The 21,021-nt window shown below is 44.9% G+C and overlaps 1 protein-coding gene, 3 non-coding genes and 1 pseudogene across 4 annotated transcripts; 1 reads left to right on the top strand and 4 right to left on the bottom strand.

The window, feature by feature from the left end:
- On the bottom strand, window positions 1-82 carry trnal-uag (transfer RNA leucine (anticodon UAG)). The gene has a single exon. It is a non-coding gene; the product is annotated as a tRNA-Leu (tRNA).
- Window positions 83-3,887: 3,805 nt separating this feature from the next.
- Window positions 3,888-3,975, bottom strand: trnay-gua (transfer RNA tyrosine (anticodon GUA)). The gene is given in 2 exon segments: window positions 3,888-3,923; window positions 3,939-3,975. It is a non-coding gene; the product is annotated as a tRNA-Tyr (tRNA).
- Window positions 3,976-4,752: 777 nt separating this feature from the next.
- Window positions 4,753-5,064, top strand: LOC148632116 (histone H4-like). Its single transcript, XM_088623904.1, has one exon. It carries the CDS (start codon window positions 4,753-4,755, stop codon window positions 5,062-5,064), a length of 312 nt encoding a protein of 103 aa, XP_088480030.1.
- A 306-nt stretch (window positions 5,065-5,370) lies between these two features.
- Window positions 5,371-5,426, bottom strand: LOC148632115 (U7 small nuclear RNA). Its single transcript, XR_015934477.1, has one exon. It is a non-coding gene; the product is annotated as a U7 small nuclear RNA (small nuclear RNA).
- A 13,995-nt stretch (window positions 5,427-19,421) lies between these two features.
- Window positions 19,422-19,540, bottom strand: LOC148632114 (5S ribosomal RNA; annotated as a pseudogene).
- Window positions 19,541-21,021: the final 1,481 nt, after the last annotated feature.

Below are 21,021 nucleotides of genomic sequence, written 5' to 3'. Positions count from 1 at the left end.
TGGCAGCGGTGGGATTTGAACACACGCCCCCAGAGAGACTGGAGCCTAAATCCAGCACCTTAGACCGCTCGGCCACACTACCTTCCTCCATGTCCATCTTCCTCACATTGCTGGCTTGGACTGGGGGGCTTCAGCTCTTGTCGTCGGATCTAATGATATCATGACATGTGGAAGTGACTGCACCTTCATCTCCCGAGATGCTTTCAATAGCACAAACGCTACTTTCACCGGCACAAACATAGCAATAACGAAGGAGGTGGGATTCATCCTTTGTGCTGTTTGTAGGGGCGCAACTCTACGTCGATCTACTGACTTGAAAAGCAAAAATCAAAATCCTCTCCTACTACTATTGCTTTTTTCATAGTTTCTTCAAATCCTTCATTTGAACGTCGATTTTGAAGGATATTGATGATAATACCACATAAATTGTGGTTTTCTTGTGATCGCCAATTTTATTCAAATATCAGCCTTTTTTACGGTTCCTTGCGTGTTTCACAAGGTATAATAGCCCCCCTCGCATCCTCAGCTAACATATTTTAAAATTACAATAGCTTATACAGCATGCATGTTTACATTTATATTAAAATTAAAGTAAATATACAAGAATACATACAGTACTAACCCAATAATTCTTGTCAGGTTCTCCAACAAATCTGCATTGTTATTTTAACATGTTTCAGCTGAGGGTGCAAAAGGATCATAAATGAATTTTCCCGCCAGCCATTCAAAGACCAAATTCCATGAGTGAACATTATTTTCTCAGAAGTTGCCGGCATTGGACTTTGCCGGTGGTATTGAATTATGTCCAAACTGTTGTAGTAGTTCCTTCTTGAAATTCGACACCTGCAAAGCACTCGTAATATCATAGGTGTTAAAGTTCGCTGAGTCTATTCGAGTCATGGTGTGTATCCCTGCCTATCATTGGGAGACAGGTAGCTTTTTTACACTCAGATTCCAATCTTCAATGCTTTGTGGGAGAGATTACATAACTTTCATTTTCTCACATTTTCTGACGACTGTTCCAAAGGGGCATCCTGTCAATTCCGAATACTTTTCAAAACTCTGCCTGCATGTTTGATTATTGTCATTTCATTTAAAAAAAGTTCAATATTGATCATAACTAAAGAAAATAATGATCGTGAACAAAAAAGGGATAAAGATGCGAGTCGATCTTGAATCACAGCTGGGTGATACGGGCTTCTGTTCTGATATGGTTGTATGAGAAACAGGAGGAATCGCCAATCTCCTATAGAACATGAGTTGAATCAGGAGTGAGACATTTCGTATACTCGTGCATATGTCAACGCCTGACCTACATCATAAAACTAACATTAAGTTGTCAGAGACATTAATTTATATACAAACAAGAGACAGACCAAGTAATAATTCTACATTAGTTCAGGTGGGTAAACCTGAACTAACTAACTAATAAACCTATTAATAATTCTACATTAACGTGTCCTACACTGTTCAGACTAATTGACATGGTCTGATTCAGAGCCTGTGCAGTTCGTGCTAATTACAACAACGACAGTTCTGAACCCTCATCACCGAACTGAGCACAAGTTCAGCTGTTCTCCAGTTTTGTTATGCATGGTTTTTCATTGCAATTGAGTTCAGAGCTGGAGCTGATCTCAAGACAGTACAGTGTTTTGGGTAAGTTGTCGACGCAGGAGGCTGCAGACAACTTACCCAAAGTGTTTTCTATAGCTTTCAGGTGCAGTTCATTTATATAAAAGAATGTAAGTGGTATAAACTCAACAAGCCAGATGGCAATCGAACCTATAATTTTCTGACACGAGGCCTAACGCGTTATTCATTACGCCACTGACCCTGCTATTATAGTGTTAAAAAAACGCGTTTTCTACGTCTGTTTAAAAATCACTAAAAAAGACAAAGGGCTTGTGTGTTGCGCTAAAATTCCGCTTCATTTCGAATGCAAATAAAAACCGCTTTGTTCCGTGAAATCATACATTTGTCACATCCTTCATACTATACTTCTCTCTTGTATTAGTAAAGCATTTTGATTTAAACTGAACAATATATTGTAACGCAACAAGGGCTCAGGCGGGCGCCGTCGCCGCATTAGGTCGGCCCCCCACCGTCGGGGGCTCGAACCCGGGACTCCCATGTCTCTCTGCAGCAACCCAGCCCGGTGAGCTAAAGGGAGATCTCCCCACAACCCACGGGCTGTGGTCCTGCTATCACAGGGAAGGGCGGTGACGTCACCTGCTCTGGTACACCGGCTCTTCCACAGTGCCTGTCGGCCGTAAGCGTTACACTATGAAAGGTTTCATCTATACACTTACACATAATAAGTATACGAATAAATACTCGGAAGAAGCCGCAGCTCAGGTATTAGAGAGATTTAAAATCGGATCGGAGGATTTAGAGTCCAGACTGCAAACCAACAGCTGACACAGGTCTTTTATAGAACCGTTTTGATTTCCTCTACTTTGTCCACGTGACGTCATTGTCCTGCTCGCAGCCGAGCCCGACACACGTCTGGTTTCTGTCGCTGGGCGCTCACCCTGCAGTCCATGCGGGTCCTGATACCCCAGTACAATGACGGGGACGCTAAACTGTAAACAGGTGCCGTCCTTCGGCTGAGACGTAAAACCGAGGTCCTGACTCTCTGTGATCATTCAGGAGAATGGTGGTGGTGGAGGGGAGTCCCCATTACCTGTAAAGCGCATTGAGTGGAGTATCCAGAACAGTGCTATATAAGTGTAAGCAATAATGATGATGATTATTATTATTATGTAAAATGCAATAAAAAATAAAACAAAATATCAAACTTTGATTCAAAATAGATTAATATAAAACTGATAAAGCTAATGCTTTTTCAGGGCAATATCTACTTTTTTTTTTAAAAAGCAAAGTCTGTCGCGACTGAAAGTTAGAGAAGGTATACCAGCGGGTGCCTTCATATCGTGAGCGTCAGTCTAGCCCGTAGCTGCGAGAAGGTTAAAAGCGCACAAGTGATTTATCTTTCGTCAAAGTAACTGCCGGAGCAGTAAGATGCAGAGCACAATCCAGCAGCTGTAGACGATGTTCTGGGAAGAGCTAATTCTGTTTTCAGCACAGGGAGTGAGAATGAGCTCAGCCCGGCTCCCAGCAGAATCTATCCTGGTTTGGTTACAGTGAGTCTGAGGCTCTTTGGATCGTAACGTAAAAAAAACAATTGCTCACATCGTGTGACTTCCACGACAGGAAGGAAAGATATCACTTTAAAAAATCAGAACTGAAGATTTGGATCCGGGGCCTCATACTTATAAAATTATTAAAATAATAATTATCAAAATATCAGATTGTGTTTCTGCAAAATTTCGTGCACAGTACGCCATTTTTATCTATAACAGTCACAACGAGGGCTTTACACGCAATCTGGGGTATTTTCCCCTTTTATATTTTTGCCACTTTATATCGAACCTGTTATACTCCCAGAAGTGCACAGTAGCTTGTACTTAATAAAAATGTACAATTCACCGCTGGTATAAACAGATGTGTGCCGTGTTTGCCTTTGCAAGCATTTGTTTAAAAAATAAGTTCACAATACGATAAAAACACAGAAAGCACAAACTTTATAATACAACGATACAAAATCAATACCAAATCATTATGCCAATTAAGTAACTATCCTTTGAAAACAGAGAACACCTTTATATCTACAAAAAACTTGACATTTGTATGTATTTTTGAATTACAAAGCAGACAGTGTAGTCCCTTAATTCAAAGATCAGATCTTGGCCAAAAAAAGACAATCAGACGTGGGCTGAATTCGGAACAGGAGCCTTTGCTTAGTCGATTATTGAGCTTTTGATCAATGTCTGAATAAAAAAGATTCGCTTTTTTAACTCTTTGATTAAATTACATGAAAAGCACCTTCCTTCGAGCCGGAATCGAACCAGCGACCTAAGGATTCCCTGTTGACCCCACTACAGTCCTCCGCTCTACCAACTGAGCTATCGAAGGGATGCTGTGGCATTGCTCTCTGGCACATACTGCCCAATGAAGTAAAATGTGAAATGGGTGATTTAAATCCCACTTCGACATCAAGTTTCCAACTCGTTTCCTTAGTCTCGTTTCCGAGTTCCTTAACTCGTTCCTAATTTACCTTGAATTTAAGCCACGAACCAGGATTCTACAGTATAAACTTCCAGGGATATTACAAAATGTTTGATGGGGCATCAATCATTCCAGGTGGAAATTGATTCCTTTTTTTTCTCGAGGGATCATATTAAACATTTCATTAGTATCGAGAGGAGGATCACCAGTAGACACAAAACAAACAGTTTCTTTCTGTCTTTATTAGAAAGTAGCGTTTGTGCTACATTAATAATATTTTCGTGGAAATAAAGAAGTTGTAAATTTTAAAAATTTATATTTGAATCGAAATGTGGTTTTGAGTTAAATATTAGCGTGTTCATGTAATTAGTTTGTGTTTGTCATTACTATATATATTGCCATGTTACTAGAATTTATAACTGAAGTTTACTAGTTGTGTTTTGTATGATGATTAGATATTTGAATACTATATTGTATATAATGTATAATTTGAACTACATATTGTTCAGGTGTGAATAATTGTATATTTTAAGAATACGTTTCTAAAACAAATCATTGGCTTTATTTACTAGTTTCTACACCTATAAAAATCTTTCTTTGATGTATAATAGACATCAAAGAAAGATGTCTATTATACATCAAAGATGAGCAGTGTGTGTCGTGTTCACAGCTGATAACTAGAAGATGTCTGGAAGAGGCAAAGGCGGAAAGGGACTCGGGAAAGGAGGCGCTAAGCGTCACCGTAAGGTTCTCCGTGACAACATCCAGGGAATCACCAAGCCCGCCATCCGCCGCCTGGCTCGCCGTGGGGGAGTGAAGCGGATCTCCGGGCTGATCTACGAGGAGACCCGCGGGGTGCTGAAGGTGTTCCTGGAGAACGTCATCCGCGACGCCGTCACCTACACCGAGCAAGCCAAGAGGAAGACCGTCACTGCCATGGACGTGGTGTACTTGCTGAAGCGCCATGGCCGCACCCTGTACGGCTTTGGAGGCTAAACAGGAGCGGAGCTTCACTACTGGACCCCGACGTATAAACCCAAGTGACCCAGTGACATTTGTCACTGCTGAGGTTGCTTTATGGGTCTATTTTCTATACCGTGCTGATCAATTGGAAATCAAATTGCAAAAAAGACCCGTTCCCACACCTAAGGTCAAATATTAGGAATCAAAACTGCTAGAGTGTATGGAAGCACACAGCTTTATCAAGATTTCCAAGTGCAAGATCTTTTTATTCATAAAAGACCCTATTTATGTTGTATGAGAAATATTAATATTAATACAGAATCTTTTTTCACCAAATAAATGGGCTTCCTGACTTCAGAAAGCCTTCTAGACAAATACTAAAAGAGCAAAAATTCAATTTGGTAAATGAAATGAAAACACATACCCTACCAAACCTTGAGTACAGGCCATTCAGGATGATAATACAAAACCATTTATAATTCAACAAATAAAACCTGTCAACTGGTAATCACCACTTATCATAAAAAAATAAGTAGCAATACACAGTAGGGGACTCTTGGGTGCAAGTTAAATCCATGCAAGAAGGGGGTTTAGTGTTATATTTCCAAATCAGATATGCAAATGAGAGATCTGCCCCAGCCACTCCCAAAGCTCCCTTGGTCTGGAATGGAGCTGCTCCCCTCTTCTAGTTATTCACACTGGAGTTAGGTTACATATTAGCACATTTCATCTAACAGTTGCTGCAGAAACAAAAACGTAAACAAATGACCTGGAATGTGACCACACCTATTAGAATGTAGTTCAACAGATAACTTGTAAACCTTGTCATAAGATTTTTTTTGTTCTACAAAATATACTTTATTCCGCAAAAAAAAACATCTCAAAAGGAACATCTCACACATATTAGCACTCCATGTAATAAAAAACAACGGCGGAACGGAGATTGATTGTTCATTATCAATCTTTGCAAGTGGGGGCGGATTTGCGCAATTAAGAGAGTCCCTCCAAACCTACCACTTGCTATTGTCCTTTAATCCCTGTATAGGGCCCAAAGTCCTTTCCAGCGCTCCCTCGCCGTGGGGTAACCCCATTTGGTGACGTGGTGCTTCGTCTTCCTCCTGAGGTCCGCCAGGATCCTCTCCTCCAGCTCCCTCGCCCCCCACTTTATGTTGTGCCGGATGAGAGTGTTCCTCGCCTTCCACAGTCCTTGTTTTGTGAGGGACAGCAGCAGCCCCCGCAGGTCCTGTGTCCCCTTGTCCAGTCCGGTGGGTGCCAGCCCCCAGCAGAATGTACTGGTAACTGAGCACTGCATCCGTTCCCAGGAGTTGCATAATGTTGTCCATTCTGCCCCACACCGCCTTGGCGAAGAGGCAGCTCCAGAACACGTGCTCCTGAGTCTCCTCGACAAAACACGCGTACCGGGGGCAATGCGGATTCCTGGAGATCGAGTGTCTGTAGAGGACCTTTCTGGTAGCCAGTCTCTTGTGTACAGCCATCCAGTTGAGGTCCTTCAGTTGGTTTCCAAGTTCTTTGGGCTGCGTCCTTTCCCAGACTTGTCTTTGTACAAGTCTCTGTGGTTGGTGCAGAGCTCTGGCTGTCTCGTGGCCTCGTACCTCCTGCTCCACTTGACAGCGCGGATGTAGAACTCCGGTCGCCTTCTGCCTTGGGCCCAGTGTTTGACCACTGGACCAAGTGCCTCATTGGGACGGAGAGCCACAGCCTGACAAAGTACTCGTACTTGTGGCCGATGGGCTCCCGCTGCGCCCGACAGAAGTTGCAGAAAAAGATGCAGTCGAGTTTCAGGGGGAAATGTGGGACATCTCGACCCCCTTTCTCGATCGGCTGACACATCCGGTTTCTCGTGATGTACTCGTACTTGCCGCCCCAGACGAAGCCAAAGATCATCCCTTGCAGCTCTCGTCTGAGTCTGGCCAGCAGCGGGTACACCGCAGACCCAGCATCGCATTCACCTTGGCGATCCTCTCGGTCCGGTTGATGGTCTCGTTGTCCTAGCTCTTGAAGGAAACCCCCAGTATTTTGAGAGGCTCCGTGCAGAGCTCGAGACCCTCCGGCTCCGTCGTCCTGTGCTTTCAGGGCCCGGAGAACTTCAGTTTGCTCTTTCGGCGGTTGAGCTTCGACCCCAAGGCTCTGGAGTATTGCTCCATGACCTGCAGGGCTCTTCTTAGCCCCCTGTCCGACCTCAGGAACAGCATCGTGTCGTCAGCGTGCTGGGAGATCTTCAGGGCTTCCCCCGCACCTCCCGGTATCTCCAGGCGGTTGATGACAGGGTCCCGTCTCACCGCCTCTGCTAGGGGCTCTGTGAAAAGAACATAGAGAAGGGGTGAAAGGGAGCAGCCTTGTCATACTCCGGATTCCTGGGGAATGAAATCCCCCAGGTTTCCTTTCACGTTGACTCTGCTGCCTATGTCAGAGTACAGTATATTAATCCAGTGGCTGAAACTCTCTCCGAAACCGAAGCGTTCCAGCACCCTAAACAGATAGCTATGGTTCACTCTGTCGAAGGCTTTCTCCTGGTCCAGTCATGGGCATATTCCGGTCCTCGCCCCAGGCGCTGGTGTCTCTGGTCAGCTGGAGGTTCCAGCTGACGGATCGCCCTTCCACCCACACGTCTGGTTGCTGTGGATGATGTGGGGAAGGGCGGTTCTCAGTCTGGCGGTCAGAAGCTTGGACGGGATCTTTACGTCCATGCAGAGCATCGTGATCGGCCTCCAGTTTTTGAGGTCTTCGGCATCTCCTCCCTTAAAGAGCTGGGAGGTGATGCCCTTCCTCATGGTGTTTCCGAGTTTCCCCCGCGGAAGATCTCCTGCACCACTTCCACCAGATCTGCCGCCAGGGTGTCCCAGAAGCATGTGTAGAATTCCTTGGGGAGTCCATCCGGTCCCGGCACCTTGCCATTCTCCATGGACAAGAGCGCAGCCTTCAGCTCCTCGGCCGTGATTGGACCCTCCAAGTCCTCCCTCACCTCCTCTGGTACTCGTGCCTTCAGCCCCTCCAGAAAAGCATCACCTGCCTTCACCTCTGTCTGCTTTTCTGAAAAGAGCTCCTTGTAGAAAGTGGTGGTCGCTTCTACCTTGTCACTCTCGTCCAGCACTTCCTCTCCATCTCCCCGTCTCAGGCTGTAGATCACCCTCTTTTTCTGGGCTTCTCGGACCTGATTGAAGAAATAAGAGGAATAGGTTTTATTATTTTCATAATGCTCCCTTTGTGCCTTGACCAGGAAAGCCTTGGCTTTCTTGGTGTGCAGCTTGCGGATCCTTTCCTTCAGGTCCCATGCCCAGGCTGAATTGAAGGCTCCTCCCCTGTTAGCCAAGCTGTACTCCTCCTCTAGTTGTTTCGGGAGTTGCGCAGCTTCCTTCCTCTCCCTGGCCACCTTCCGTCTGCAGTACGTCTGCGCCAGCGTTCGGGTCCTGTCCTTCATGAACTCCCACCATTCCACCACGGAGCTGTAGCCATCCTTCATGTCGACCCAGCTTGCGTAGTCTTTACTGAACAGTGCCCTGAAGTCGTCTTCCTCCAATATCTCCCGGTTCAGCTTCCAATACCGACGACCGAATGCCGGCAGGTTGGTGTTAGCCACCACTGTCACGCACTCATGGTCGGAATACCACTCCGGGGACACCGTCGCCGACTCCAGGGAGCAGGTCGTGTGCAGAAAGATGTAGTCCAAGGCGGCTGCACACTCCCCGGGAGTTTTTCCCGTCGTTAGGGCGGCACCGTCTGAAACCGTCTACCAGGGAGAACTGCTTGAGTAGCGACTCCAGCTCTGCTGAGCTAGCGTCGCTCCCCTTCTCCCGGTCGACGTTGAAGTCCCCGCCAAGCACCACCTGTCTGTTGGTGGTGCAGCAGCTGGCCAGGTCAGCAAACACTTCCTTCCGGAGAGAGGGTTCCATCGGAGCATAGACGTTAATTGCTCTCAATTTCTGCCCCCTCCAGTCGATGTCTACGACCAGGATCCGGCCCTGCACCACCGAGAAGGAGGAAACCAGCGTCATCTCTGGGTTTCCGAGGAGGATTCCCACTCCGGAAGAATGGACCCCTCCTACGCTCCAGCATGATTCTCCCTTCGTCCATTCCCTGCTGAATGTCAGCTTGTCGCTTTCATCCTTCAGGTGGACCTCCTGTAAGAAACAAACTGAGAAAGACTTTGAGGCCAGATCATGAAAGACTCCCCGTCTTTTCACCGGGTCTCTTAGCCCTCTCACGTTAGTTGTTAGAAAGATAAGTTTCACAGTCATGATTAAACAAGTGAAAGTTGAACCTCCTCTCTTTGTGCTTACAGTGGGGAAAACTTGGGATTCTACATCTGGGCACTGTTTAGCCTAGATGTAACTCCTCTTGTTTGGGTCCTGGGGGGAATATGCTGGGCTCCCTCCAGGTCTCGCTGGGGACTGAAAGGTAAACATGCTGGACAGGTCCAGCCCTACCATCAGTCCCGGCTCCAGGGCGGCTTCAAAGTAATCCTCGTCTTCCTTGAGGATACTCTCCACCACCATTTCGGGAAGGCTTTTTTCTTCCCTTTCTCCAGGAGTTTGGGGGACCTCCAGTTGCTCCTGGGCCTTGGGGGAGGGGGTTCCGACTTCCTGGGCTGCCTCTTCCTGTTGTTCCTGGGCCTCAGGGGAGGGGGTTCCGACTTCCTGGGCTGCCTCTTCCTGTTGTCCCTGGGCCTCGGGGGAGGGGGTAACCTCTTCCTGGGCTGCCTCTTCCTGTTGTCCCTGGGCCTCGGGGGAGGGGGTAACCTCTTCCTGGGCTGCCTCCTCCTGTTGTCCGTGGGCCCTGGGGGGGGAGGGTTTCCATTTCCTGGGCTGCCTCCTCCGGTTGTTCCTGGGCCTCGGGGGAAGAAAGTTCCGTTTCCTCTAGGAGGAGGAAACAGTTCTCCCTTACCACTCTTTTCTTTTGTCCTTCCGAAGGTGGATCCTCTTTCCCTTCTTGCTGGGAGTTATCCAGGGCCCTTCCTCCGGTCAGCCATTTTGTCCGTTGTCCTGGCGGCCATCTTGAGGCACTGGTGCGGCTGGGGGTGTGGCCTTGGCAATTTCGGTTCTCTGCGGGGGAGGTGCAGGTTCTTTGTTCTCACCTCTCTCCCTTTGTCTTGAGACCGGTTTCTGCCGGTTGGCTTCCACCACCTGCGCAAAGGAAGGTTTGCTTACCTTGCATTAGTGAAGGAGGTGTCCCTCGGCGCCGCATCCATCGCACTTTTTGGCTGCCCGGCAGGTTTTTGCCAGGTGCCCCTCTTTGTTACAGTTGTGACATCTGACGATGTCACACGTGTTCTCTTTGTGGCTGGACTGTCTGCACTTCTTGCAGAAATCCGGCATCCTGGGGTAGTAAAGCTACCCCCTGTCGGCTCCGATGTTGAAGTGGGCCGGGGGGTGCTGGAAACCGTCTACGCCCTCTAGGTCCTCTTTCAGGAGGACTCGGTACAGGTGTTTGCTGTACCAGACGCCACAACTGTCCCTGATCTCCGTCGGTTTGTCCACCACAGTTACATACCTCCCTAGGTACGCTGTTACCAGTTCCATTGGTACGTAGGGGTTGTATGTGAGGACTTTTAATGGTCCTCTGGTTTGTCTTCCTCATAGGCTCCGGCCTGAAATCAGAGAAACCGGGGTGCTTACCTTTTTCATTTGATCATTTTCGTTGCCTTTTCATATGAGGCGTCCGTGGCCATGTAGGCCTCCATGTATCTCTCTGCCTTGTTGTCTTGCAGGCAGTAGAGATCTCCGGCCACCAACTGCAGGATCCCTCTTAGGAAGGTAATGAAAATGGATTTCGCAGTTAGCATCGTCTCTGTTTTCTTGGTCCAGTGGAACCGGATCAGTGTCTTCTTGTCTGCCATCTGGAAAGGAGAAAAAAGAAAAAAGGAGAGAAAGAGAGAGAGCAAGGTCCTGTGGAGAGGAGGGTTTAGCTGCTAAAGGAGCAGTGAGGGAGCCCTGGCCTTTGTCCTTGTGGGCAAAGCCCAGCTAGGTGCAGGCGCAGGAGGAGAGAGAGAGAGGGAGAACATTGCTGCCGGATCCCTCCCAGCTCAGCTGCTGCTTGGCCTTAACCCCCTGGGCTCAAGCTAGGGCGATACCAGCTCAAGCGCTCTTCAGGATCTTCGATCGCCTTCTAGAACTTTGGAAAGACAAGAACTGCGGGCATGCCACTTGAACTTGATCTTAGCCAAAAGGCCAATAAAATTGGATTCCAGCTCACTGGCCCTGCAAAACTTAGTTCAAGACTTTAAACTCTCAGACACATATAGATGTATATATCCCACAACAGCAGGATATACATGGTCAGGGAGGAATAGCAGCTCCAGAATTGACTATTGCTTTGTCTCAGAGAGAGAGTGAAAGTTGTTGGGGTCACTCTTCAGCCTGTCTTCTTCTCAGATCATCAGGCTTTAGGTACGCTGGGCAAACGTTCCGAGGTCAAATTCTTCCAGCACGGGGTACCTTTAAAGCGGAGACGACGGCACCAAAATTTTTTGGCGCGCCTTCTCTTTAAAGCCCTGGCCAAATATGAAGACAGTACGTACAGTTATAATTCAAACGGAATTAAAAACTACACATCCCAGTAACCATGGTGGTGCTTGTGATCATTGCGTTTAACCAACGAAACAGGGCGAAAAATCAGTCACATGACTTTGGGGCAGAGTTTCGAAAGCTTAACCTATCAGCAACAAAGCGAAATTTACACGATAGGCTACCTCAAACTGTCAGTTACACGACTGCGTATGTCGCTTAAGCCACTCCTATTTGGCATTTTAGTTATGGAGGCGAGAAGACGCCCCCCCCCCCCTCTTTGGGTGCCTGATTTGCCGCCATCTTTAACCGCTTCGTGTCCAAATCGCAGTAGCTACGCATACGAAATAACGTTCATCCCAGCTACAAAACATATATATTTTTGTGGTAAGAGGGAGCAAAACATCAGTATTTACTGCTTTTAATTAGTGTACGATTTATAGTTGAAATCTGAGCCTAAATATAAAGTTAAAATCTCGACAAAGCAATGTAGGAAATACAGAGAAAATAAATCCTTTCTGACATCTAAAATCAGTTTCGATCAAGGTCTCTAAAACGAACAAGAAAAAGAGGATTTTCGGAGGGCAATTACGCTGTATTTATAGAGAATAAGTGATTTATGATCAATCTAATTTCTTGTTCGTTTAAAACAGTGAAATGTCAGCTGCAAAAGATCGCACCAGAAACAGCACTCTCTCTGCCTGTCATAGACGTTCAGGAAAGGCTGAATGAAGTCATGGTGATCAATAATAACAGTTGTAGGACAAGAAACAAAAGATAGTGAAAACTTAAGATTTTTAAGGCTAAAACTCAAATTCATTCTACAAATTAAGGCAAATGAAAATTCAGGACGTGAAAGTGCTAGAGGTGTAAAAAAATACAAAAATGCACATGAGCAAAACGTTTTAGAAATGGAGCAAACAGAATAAAAGCCATGCCTATAGTACAGAAGAGGGATGCAGGAACACTTGCTTAGATATACAGAAAAATCACAAAAAGGTGTATGTTACAAAAGAACATGTAAACATGTACATCAATTTCCCTTCGCGATCAATAGTCTTATCTATAAACATGAAACAGAGTGAGGAATCAGAAATTAGCATGCATAAAAAACAGCAATTCTGTCAGTGAGCCCTAAATAAATTAATAGCAACTATGGTTTCATGGAGGGCTTCTCAGATAGTTGGGCATTTAGGTAAACTGCCAGGTGAAAGGACTTGTAAACATATTTTGTTAAAGCAAGTCAGTTTTTTCCGCAACACATAAAAGACATTTTTCCAAGAAAGTTTAGCCTTTGTCACTAATGAAACCACTAAATAAAGACATAAATATAGAAATCTTAAGATTCGTTTTATTTAATGTTGGTAGCAGGATGAACTGTCAGGTTGAGCTAAGAATTGAGTTATTTCAAGATGAAAATTTTCAGAATAATTGCAAATCTAGCAGGATAGAGAAAGCACAGAAAACTGGCAGTTAGATTGATCAGATTAGTATGAAAAGTCATTTAGCAAAGGGAATGAGAAGAGTGACAAACTAGTATACTTTAGATCTTTTTTTCTGAACCAGGGAAAATCTGATCATGTTTCCCTATAACAATAATAAAAAAACTTTATTTTATATATTACCATTAAAGGTGGCATCTCAAAGCAATACAGTAGATGTAAAAACAGATAAAAGGACCTCAGATTACAAAGTAAATACATATAAGAAAGACAAGCAGTTAGAGGTGCTACCAAAATTAGAAAATGAAGCAGATACAGACACTAAGTCTTCTGAAAAGAAAGGTTCTGAGGTTAGATTTAAATGCACTCAGGGTACGTGACTGATATCACTGGGAATACAAATTGAGAGCTCTGGGGTGCAGCTAGAGAAGACCCTGTCACCCACAGAATGTAGATGTTCTTGAGGACAGCTAGAAGACCAGAGTCAAAAGGACAAAGGTGGGGGAGTAGACAGATAATAAGCCATATACTGTAGGTACAGAATGAGGATGAGGAATTTGAAGTTGACTCGAAACCTGATAGGTAACCAGTGCAAGGACTTGAAAACAGGTGTAATGCATCCCTGATAGGATTCTTGCTGTCATATTCTGAACATATTGAAGATTGCTCAGTGTGGATTTAATTTCCCCAGTGAACAGGATGTGCATTTATTAATTCTAGGAAAAAAAGCCTTTCTTAATTTCTCTAGTTCCCTTTAAAATAAACTATTATCCCACAATGCAGAGTATTAAATGGCCAGTATTTACACATGATATTTGTGATTTAAAGAAATTAACACAAGCAGCTTTTGGGGATTTAAGTGTTGGCTGAGTTATTGCAGGATAAAAGACTAGAGATGTTGGTAAGAAGAAGATAATTTTGGGAAAGCTAAGGAATACACTGATAACAAGAACACTTCCTAATGGGGTTAGGCATACTTTTGATGAAGAGGATGAAGTTAACAGACTGTATGTTTACATAGATACTGAAATGAGGATTGTATTTTAGATTTTGTGCAGTTACTAGTATTGAACTGTGTGTTGGATGCACATGAATTGAAGGAATTGGCAAACATCCAATTCAGATCCACAGAGCCAGCATATTAAGATGTTTTTAATTAGAGGTAATTTGTTTAAATAACTAGGTATGGATACTGATGTGCATGAGAGGTGAAAGGCCAGCACTATAAAATATTTTATTCTCAGTGAGATGCTGCCATTTCATAGTGGGTTTCTAACACTGTGTATAGTTCCATCTATTTCTAATCTCTTTATCCAGTACAGAGGATTTGGAGCCTATCCCATTAAGCAAAGGACACAAGGCAGAATACACCCTGGACATAGCGCCAGTCCATCACAGGACAGACAGACACAAACACACACACACCAGGGCCAGTTTTCCCATAAACCAATTAACTTACCAGTATGTTTTGGAGTGCGAGAGGGAGTCATATCACACATATGGAGAAAAACCATGTAACCCAGAGAGAACATGCAAACCCCACACACACAGGATGGGAGGAATTGAATCTAGGACCCCAGTGCTCCAAGATAGCAATGCTAACCACTTTGCCACCATTATAAATGGATGGATATCTTAGTTATCTTTCTAGTTCACAGGTTTGCATGCATAATTTAATTTTGAAAGGCGCTGAGACATCAAGTACTACTGTTGTATTTATGAAAAAGAAACAAAACAAAAAGCATACTAACAACTATGCCATCCTACTCTTTAGTTAATACAATTTATAATTTATAAACAGTTAACATTGTTAGCAAAATATTTTGAATTATATTTAACCCTATTTCTTCTTCAGTTTTGTATTTAACTTATTATATGATATATGACTTATTAGTCAGATTTAATGTATATTTGAACTATGAAAATATATTTTTACAAGATGCGGGGGAAAGTGCAACAACTTATTACAGTGCTAAATTTAATATTGATTGCTAATAGTTTATGCTAACACCTAACTTTCTTAATTAGGTGTAATTAAAACAGTGAACTAAGTGTAACATACCATTCAGAAATACAATCGAGAATAGTTTTGTGGTGTTTGTATGGATGAAACGTTTCTAAAATGTATAACATAACAAAAATAAAGACGAATGTAATCTGTAATCTTTCCAATTGTAATGTCATTAGACAGAACAAGAAGTTTCTGCTTTGTCTAAGGATGGTATCAAAAAGTAGTCTAGGTGGTGAGAAAGCTGTGCTTGATAATTAAGTTACTTAAAAGTAAAAAGAGATGCTTCATATTGCTTGATTAATTTTAAAAACTAAGTTATAAATGCAGACGCGATCGCTGCCATAAGCGCTCCAGGCAGTAGAACGTTCGTTCTGTGCTGCTGAGCTCCGCGCCTCCTCCCTCTCTCTGTGCCGCGCCCCTCTCTGACGGAGCGCAGTGGGCGGTACGCTATTTTCAGAGCCTCTGATTGGGAAAAAAAGACCTGCTGATGAGTTTCACACAACAGGAAGAGAAAAGAATGGGATTTTTTCTCTTCGAAACGTGTGTTGTCTTTATGAAATTCGTGAATTTTAAACGTTTAATTAAGAAGTAAAAACCTTACAGCGTACACAGAGATTCTGAGCTGATCACGAGGAAGAAAAATCACCCATTTTTCGCGCATAAAAAGTGGTTTTTAACTCTCGAAACCCATTTTTATAGGTTTTAAAGTCATGCAATGTCTAAGTTGAGCAGGAACACATCATTATATCTCGTTTTTTATTTTTTTTTTAAAAATTTTAAAAATCGTTTGCCCAGCCTACTTTAGGGTGTAGAGTGGAACTCAAGGGCGGGACTGTCTTTGGCCCAGGCCTCTGGAAACTCAACACAAAGCTGCTAGAGAACGAGGGGGTAGTATCCCGCTACAAGGAGAAACTATCACAGTGGCTGTCCTTGCAGTGTCTGTATGGGTCAGTAGGAGAGTGGTGGGAGGAGGTGAAGGTGAGGACAAAGGCCTTTTTCATGGCTGAGGGAAGGAAGGCTGCTGCCAGACGGAGAGGAGTGCTAGCCAGGAAACAGAGGCAGCTGCAGCGTCTCTACACGATGCTGCACAGTGGCTTCGATGTGCTCCAGGATATCACCCTCTTAAAAAAGGACATCCGGAGCATAGCGAAAGAAAGTAGTCGAGGAGTGCTGTTAAGAAGCAGAGTGCAGTTCTTGGAAGAAAATGAGAAGTGTACTCGCTTCTTTTTCAGGAAAGTGGTAGGCTCCAAGTCTGTCATGGAAAGTGTAGTTGATGAGGAGGGACGAGAGAGAACAGAGCCGAGTGCTATCCTCTCCTGCACCGAGGCCTTCTACTCAAGACTGTACAGCTCTACAGAGGTAAAGGATGAAGAAATTCATTTTTTTAAATCAAAGTTAGAAAACGTTTTGAGTGAAGAAGATAAGGAAGTACTTGAGAGGAATTTGACAGTAGAAATGCTGAGACAGGCTATGGAGAGCTTACAAAAGGGGAAAACTCCGGGTGCTGACGGGCTCCCTAAAGACTTTTACTGCACCTTTTGGGATCTGCTTCAGGATCCGCTACTGCTCCTATTCGAGGAAAGCTATAAGACAGAATTGCTGCCTGACTCCTTAAGAGAAGGCACTATCTCTCTCTTGTTTAAGAAAGGAGCAAAGAATGACATAAAGAACTGGAGACCCTTCAACCTGTTAGGCATGGACACTAAGATCCTGTCCAAAGCCCTTTTCCTTCTCCTACAAAATGTAGTGGCCTCACTGGTAGGGAAAGAACAGACTTGTGGGATAGCAGGATGCCTGATGAGCGACAACCTGGCCTTGTTGAGGGATGTCTGTCTGTACTCAGAGGATCGCTCCCTCCCTCTGTGCATTTTAGGTGTAGACCTAGAAAAGGCCTTTGACCGCCTAAACCGGCAGTACTTAACATCGGTACTTGAGCACATGAAGTTTGGCCCCATCATGAGAAAGTGGATTAACCTGCTGTACACAGGTAGCAACAGCAGAGTAATGGTTTATGGCAATAGATCAGGCCCCTTTGAAGTCTGTTCAGGGGTGAGGCAGGGCTGCCCATTACCCCCCTTGTTATTCGTTTTGGCTATGGAGCCCTTAGCCTGTGCCTTGCGCCAGGATCAGGCCATTAATGGGATACCAGTGCCTGGAAGTGGGGCAGGAGAGGTAAAGACATCTCTATACATGGATGATGTCACCCTGCTCCTCTCTGGCAATGCCTCAATTAGCAGAGCTCTGCAGTGCTGTGATCGTTTCTCTTTGGCTTCCTCTGCAAAAATTAACAAATCTAAGAGTGAGATTTTTTATCAGAACTGGAGGGAGCCAAAAGAAGGACATGATCTCAGGCTGCAAGAGAAGAGAATTAAGGTCCTGGGGGTGTATTTTGGAGAAGAGATGGGAACAGTAAATTGGCAGAACAAATTGCCAATCTTAAACAAAAAACTGATGCAATGGAAGGACCGAGACCTCACTAGACAGGGAAGGTGCTGGTCATCAAAGCTGAGCTCTTGCCTGTCTTGAATTTTCTGGCTTCTACCTTCCCAATCCCACACCGTGTTGCGGCGGTGCTGAGGAGATTGATGTTTCAATTTCTATGGGGTGGGAAGCAGGAAAGACTCAGAAAGGAAATACTGTACAGGCCGCTACCCTCAGGGGGGAAGTCTGTCCCAGATGTTGCTACGAAGCTGCTGTCCATTTTCCTGGCCTCTGTGCTGTGCGTACCTGGACTTATTTTTCCAGGCTCTGGGTAGGTAGGGAGGTGTTCAGAGTGTGGGGTGTCAGACCCAAGCTGGATGTCCCACTCTCTGACACATGCCCCGCAATTTATGGGACAGTTAAAAGTTTTCTAAGATCTCGCCCAATTGGCCATATTCCCCTCCGAGATGTCAGCGTCCAAAAACTGGAAGATTTCGTTACACCCCTGTGGGCATTTTAACATCAGCCCAAACAAGGAAGGTGTGGAAACACACATCCTCTAAGTTTCTGTGTAACATTCACAGAGATTTAGCCTGGAGTGTCGTCCACCAGTGCTTACAGGTACGAACTTTCTTGAACCGTAGGGGCCTCACCCCCAGCCCTCGCTGCGTTAGGGTGGGCTGCGGCGAGGAGGAGACTGTGACCCATCTCCTGTGGTCCTGCTTTTTGCTAAGGCCTTCTGGGCACAGTTTGAAGATTGGTTGCAAGCTCTCTCGCCCCAATTTACCCTGACCGCTGCTTTCGTCAAACACGTCAGGAGGAAGTTTGACAGGATCTGGGCCGTGGTGAACAGTGGGAAAGACGCCCTGTGGAGAGTGAGGAACATGGGGCTGTTCAAAGGCATCGAGGTCCCAGTCAAGGCAGCAGGTAGCCTGGCCCTGTTCATCACCCGAGAGAACTATTACCTCAGAGATCTGTGGAGAGAAGGGAGGGAGGAAGCAGAAAATCTGGGGGAAATAGAGAGCATAGGTCAATATCTCAAGAAACTGTGAAAAACATTATCATGTTTAAGTAAAGAATGTGATTTGCACCAGCAAAAAATATATTGTTGCTATGTAACTGGTACTGTGTCAAAATGTAATGAGATGTGATCATATATACTGTTTTAAATATGTATATTAATGTAAAGCTTTCTAATTTGTGATGTCCTGTATTTTTTTGTGAAAAGAAAATAAAGTTCTTAAAAATCGAAATCGGTTCACCCAGAGCGAGACTCGGCCATTGCTGTGCTGACCCCTGCGAATTCCCCAAATGTGGGAATCTCGACTGCATAATTTCTGGTAGTGGGGGACTGCGTTCACGCTCTCCCCTGATGTGCTTGGTCCAATATCAGATACGGAAGAGTTACAACACCACGAGCTGCGATAGGATCCCAGTTCGAAAGGAGTCGATGCCACTGCTGGTTCCCGGTTTCTTTTAGTTAGAGGTCCGGAGAAGCATTTCAAGCTGGTTACACTACTCCTTCCGGACATTCATTCCCTTTTCAAAGTCAGTCGTTTTGCTGTAGTCTGCATTATTTAGGCTGATTATCGAGGTTAGCCTTTATTTGGTCATGGGGGCCTCGGTACTGTATGCTAATTCTCAAGGCAGTTTCACCCGTTTTCTGATTGCTAGGTTCTGTACCAGTGCAGACATGTCAAACAGTGAATGGCTGTACCTCTATTGGATCTGTGCTCAATGAATGAAATCAGTAATAAATGAATATATGTATAGTTATACGAAAAACAAGTGGTTTATCGACTCATCTTCATTTGCAGATTTAGAGGCAGCTTCGATATTCGTTTTACAAACGGGTTTTTTTTTATATGGGTCACACACATGCCATAGCAACAAAACACCTCTAGAGATGAGGCTATAGATCAACTTTCCATCCTCCAAATTTTCCTCCCAAAGTCTACGGCACCAATGGCAACCTCTGCTGGCTGAGAGAGTAAGAGCTTGCAGCACCTGGTATTCCCAGGTGGTCTCTCACCCAAGTACTAACCAGGCCCAACCATGCTTAGCTTCCGACATCAGACAAGATCGGGCACATTAAGGGTGGTGTGGCTGCAATCGAAAGCCATGGCGCCTGACTCGCCTGACTGGGAGAGGAGGTCACACACTGTATTATTATTTTTGAGAGACAGGCTCACTGTCTGTTCCTCAGGCTGGGACAGGAGATCATAATCTGCTTTATTATTATTGAGAGACTGGCTCACTCCTGTCTGTTCCTCAGGTTGGGACAAGAGATCACACACTGTATTATTATTGAGAGACGGGCTCACTCCTGTCTGTTCCTCAGGCTGGGACAGTGGATCACATACTATATTATTATAACTGAGAGACAGGCTCACTTTCTATTCCCCAGACTGGGACAGAAGATCACACACTGTATTATTATTGAGAGACAAGCTCACTGTCTGTTCCTCATGCTGGGACAGGAGATCACATAGTTTATTAATATTATTGTTGAGAGACATGCTCACTGTCTATTCCTCTGGCGGGGGCAGGAAATGACACACTGTATTATTAGTTTTGAGAGACAGGCTCAGTGTTCCCCAGGCTGGGACAGGAGATCACACACTGTATTATTATTATTATTATTATTATTATTATTATTATTATTATTATTATTGAGATACAGGCTCACTGTCTGTTCCTCTGGCTGGGACTTGAGATCACACACTGTTCTATTATTATTGAGAGACAGGATCACTGTCTGTTCCTCAGGCTGGGACAGGAAATGACACACTGTATTATTATTATTGAGAGACAGGCTCGCTGTCTGCTCCTCAGGCTGGGACAGGAGGTCACACACTGTATTATTATTATTGAGAGACAGGCTCGCTGTCTGCTCCTCAGGCTGGGACAGGAAGACACACACTGTATTATTATTATTGAGAGACAGGCTCACTGTCTTTTCCTCAGGCTGGGAAAGGAAGTCACACACTGTATTATTATTATTGAGAGACTGGCTCACTCCTGTCTGATCCTCAGGTTGGGACAGGAGATCACACATCGTATATGTTACGGATTCGGTAAGAGAAACCGAAACCAGTGAGAGAACCCACTTGCAGGAGCTGACAAAGCCAAGCCGTGATCCAAAGAAAGCCGTAGTCGAAGGAACGAGCCGAGAGTCCAGGGGAAGCCAGAGATCCAAAAGGGAACGAGTTACCGAAGTCAAAGCGTGATCCGAAATCGTAGACAATAGAGCAATCCGATAGTCCAGGGGTAGCCAGAGATCCAAAACAGAGCGTGAGTAACGAAGCCAAGCCGTGATCCGAAAAGCTGTAGTCAAAAGGGGAAAAACCGTAAACGGAAAGCCAAGAAGAACACTAGGTAGAAGAAGGAGTAGGGCAACCAGGAAGCTCGAAAGGGAAACCAATACTGAGCAAGGAGGTAGGGAAAGACATGTGCTTAAGTAGGATGAGACGGGGGTGTGGTGGTGAATAGGAAAACTGATAGGAAAACTTATTATTATTAGGATTATTATTGAGAGACGGGCTGACTGTTCCTCAGGCTGGGACAGGAGATCACACAGTTTATTCATATTATT

This window comes from Lepisosteus platostomus, unplaced genomic scaffold (assembly GCF_059453375.1).
Source record: "Lepisosteus platostomus isolate fLepPlt1 unplaced genomic scaffold, fLepPlt1.hap1 Scaffold_66_H1, whole genome shotgun sequence".
NCBI lineage: Eukaryota > Metazoa > Chordata > Actinopteri > Semionotiformes > Lepisosteidae > Lepisosteus > Lepisosteus platostomus.
Note: the sequence above shows the minus strand (reverse complement) of the source record. Positions and strands in the feature narration are given on the sequence as shown.